At 47.4% G+C, this 1952-nt stretch overlaps 1 protein-coding gene across 1 annotated transcript; it reads left to right on the top strand.

Moving 5' to 3' along the window:
* Window positions 1-277: 277 nt before the first annotated feature.
* LOC105565760 (uncharacterized protein K02A2.6-like) lies at window positions 278-1279 on the top strand. Its single transcript, XM_012019213.1, has 2 exons — window positions 278-906; window positions 991-1279. Exons 1-2 carry the CDS (start codon window positions 278-280, stop codon window positions 1277-1279), a joined length of 918 nt encoding a protein of 305 aa, XP_011874603.1.
* Window positions 1280-1952: the final 673 nt, after the last annotated feature.

Raw genomic sequence — 1952 nt, 5'->3', positions numbered from 1 at the left:
AAAAAAATGATAACCGAGTTGCAGAAAAAGAAAGAGGTACCTGCGAAATTACGTTTCAATATCAACCAAGCCGCGTTTAGCATACTCGTACAACAGGGAGTACTTCTATGTAACGGGAAAGTCGTTATTCCGAAACTATTACAGAAGCGTTTTCTGCGGGAGCTACATAAGAGCCATTTTGGCGTAGCAAAAATGAAAGGTTTAGCGAGAACCATGTACTGGTCAGGCATCGATAAAGCTATCGAGATGGTAGCAAGAAACTAATATCTGTAAATCAATGCGTAACAACCCACCAAGGGTTGAAACTCACGAATGGGAGGCCGCGGAGGCACCGTTCGAGAGAGTACATGTCGACTACGCGGGTCCATTCATGAATTCTTACTTTTTGGTGTTAGTAGACGCGTTTTCAAAATGGCCTTTCGTGCGTATCGTGAAAAACATTACGGCGAAAACTACGATCCACAAATGTAAGGAGATTTTCTCGGAATTTGGTGTGCCACAGACCCTAATAATGGATAATGGTAGCAATTTTCGTTCTACAGAATTTCAGCAATTCCTCAAAATTAACGGAATTACCCCAAAATTCATAGCCCCGTACCACCCATCTACAAACGGGCAGGCTGAAAGATTCATACAAACTATGAAAAATTCATTACGAAAAATGTTAACAGACCCTAGAAACAATAATCTAAATTTAGAAAGTGCTTTACACGAATTTTTGATACAATACAGAATCACGCCACATTGCGTCACGCGAGTCACACCATTCGAGAAAATGTTCAATAGGCGAATACACACTTGTTATACGGCGTGCGTACCAAATAAAGAAAGCGCCCACAAGTGTAAACGCGAACAAGAAGATTCGAGAGTTTACGGTGAGGGAGAGCGTACAATGTCGAAATTATGGTAGAGACGGCAAATGGAAACACGGCAGAATCACGCAACGTCTGGGCAAGCTGCACTATAAAGTGAAACTGGACGATGACCGAGTTTGGGAACGGTACGCCGGTACCAAATCCTCCGATCGGGAGAATTTTGGGACGACTTCGAGGAGCCACAAGTGAAGGTAGAACTAGAAGGCCCAGGGACTCAAGGCGAAGCGGTAGGACCGCAAAATGACAGAGAACCCGAAGCAGGGCTACAACCGAACCCGGAAGAGGTACCACGAGCAGAAGAAATGGAAGAGCCAGACCCAGCCCCGGCGCGACAGGAGGGACGTCCCATACGAAACAGGAGGCCGCCTACGAGATACCCGGATCCCAGAGGCGATCGAGAGTAACGGACCTTTCCCTTACGAAGGGAGGAGTGTTACGCGAGAGCAGAACGATTATTCGGATAGCGCGGTAAAGTGATATAAGGGCGTACACGCGTATCCGCCAGGGCGCGGGAGCAACGTACGAGAGGCGAGAGCACGGCACGAGCGCGCGACTTCTTCCCCCCCCCCCCCCCGGGAGAACGTGAACCGATCCGGCGGCAGATCGTTGTAAGACTCGTCCGAATAAAGACGTTTATACTCGACCGAATACAGCATACACTAGTTCACCATCGCACGTCCTTTTCCGCACCTACACTACAGTAGTAACGAGAGATGACGAGAGATGAGAACGCGAACTACTTCGTAGACCCGCGTTAATAATTCCCATGCTTTATTGTAACTTGAGTTGTCGATCGGTAACAATTTTATTTTATTGGCCGCTTCATCCGTTAAAGACGATTTTAAATATTGAAGTTTGTCCACGTCGGAAAGATCTGTTCGCGAATCAATCATCGCGAGAAAAGAATTTCTGAACGATAACCACTTCTCGAAGCGACCCTTGAATTTTGGTAAAGAGGCTTCCGGTAGTTTCACTCGCCGCTTCGCTAACGTATCGGACACGGCATTGAGTAGGATAGCTAGGCCGGTTCTGGACCACTTGTGGAGGGGGAAACCGGATGGACCTAACCGCTGGGGA

Source organism: Vollenhovia emeryi, unplaced genomic scaffold (genome assembly GCF_000949405.1).
Source record: "Vollenhovia emeryi isolate VEMERY1.0 unplaced genomic scaffold, V.emery_V1.0 DF943429.1, whole genome shotgun sequence".
Classification (NCBI taxonomy): domain Eukaryota; kingdom Metazoa; phylum Arthropoda; class Insecta; order Hymenoptera; family Formicidae; genus Vollenhovia; species Vollenhovia emeryi.
Note: the sequence above shows the minus strand (reverse complement) of the source record. Positions and strands in the feature narration are given on the sequence as shown.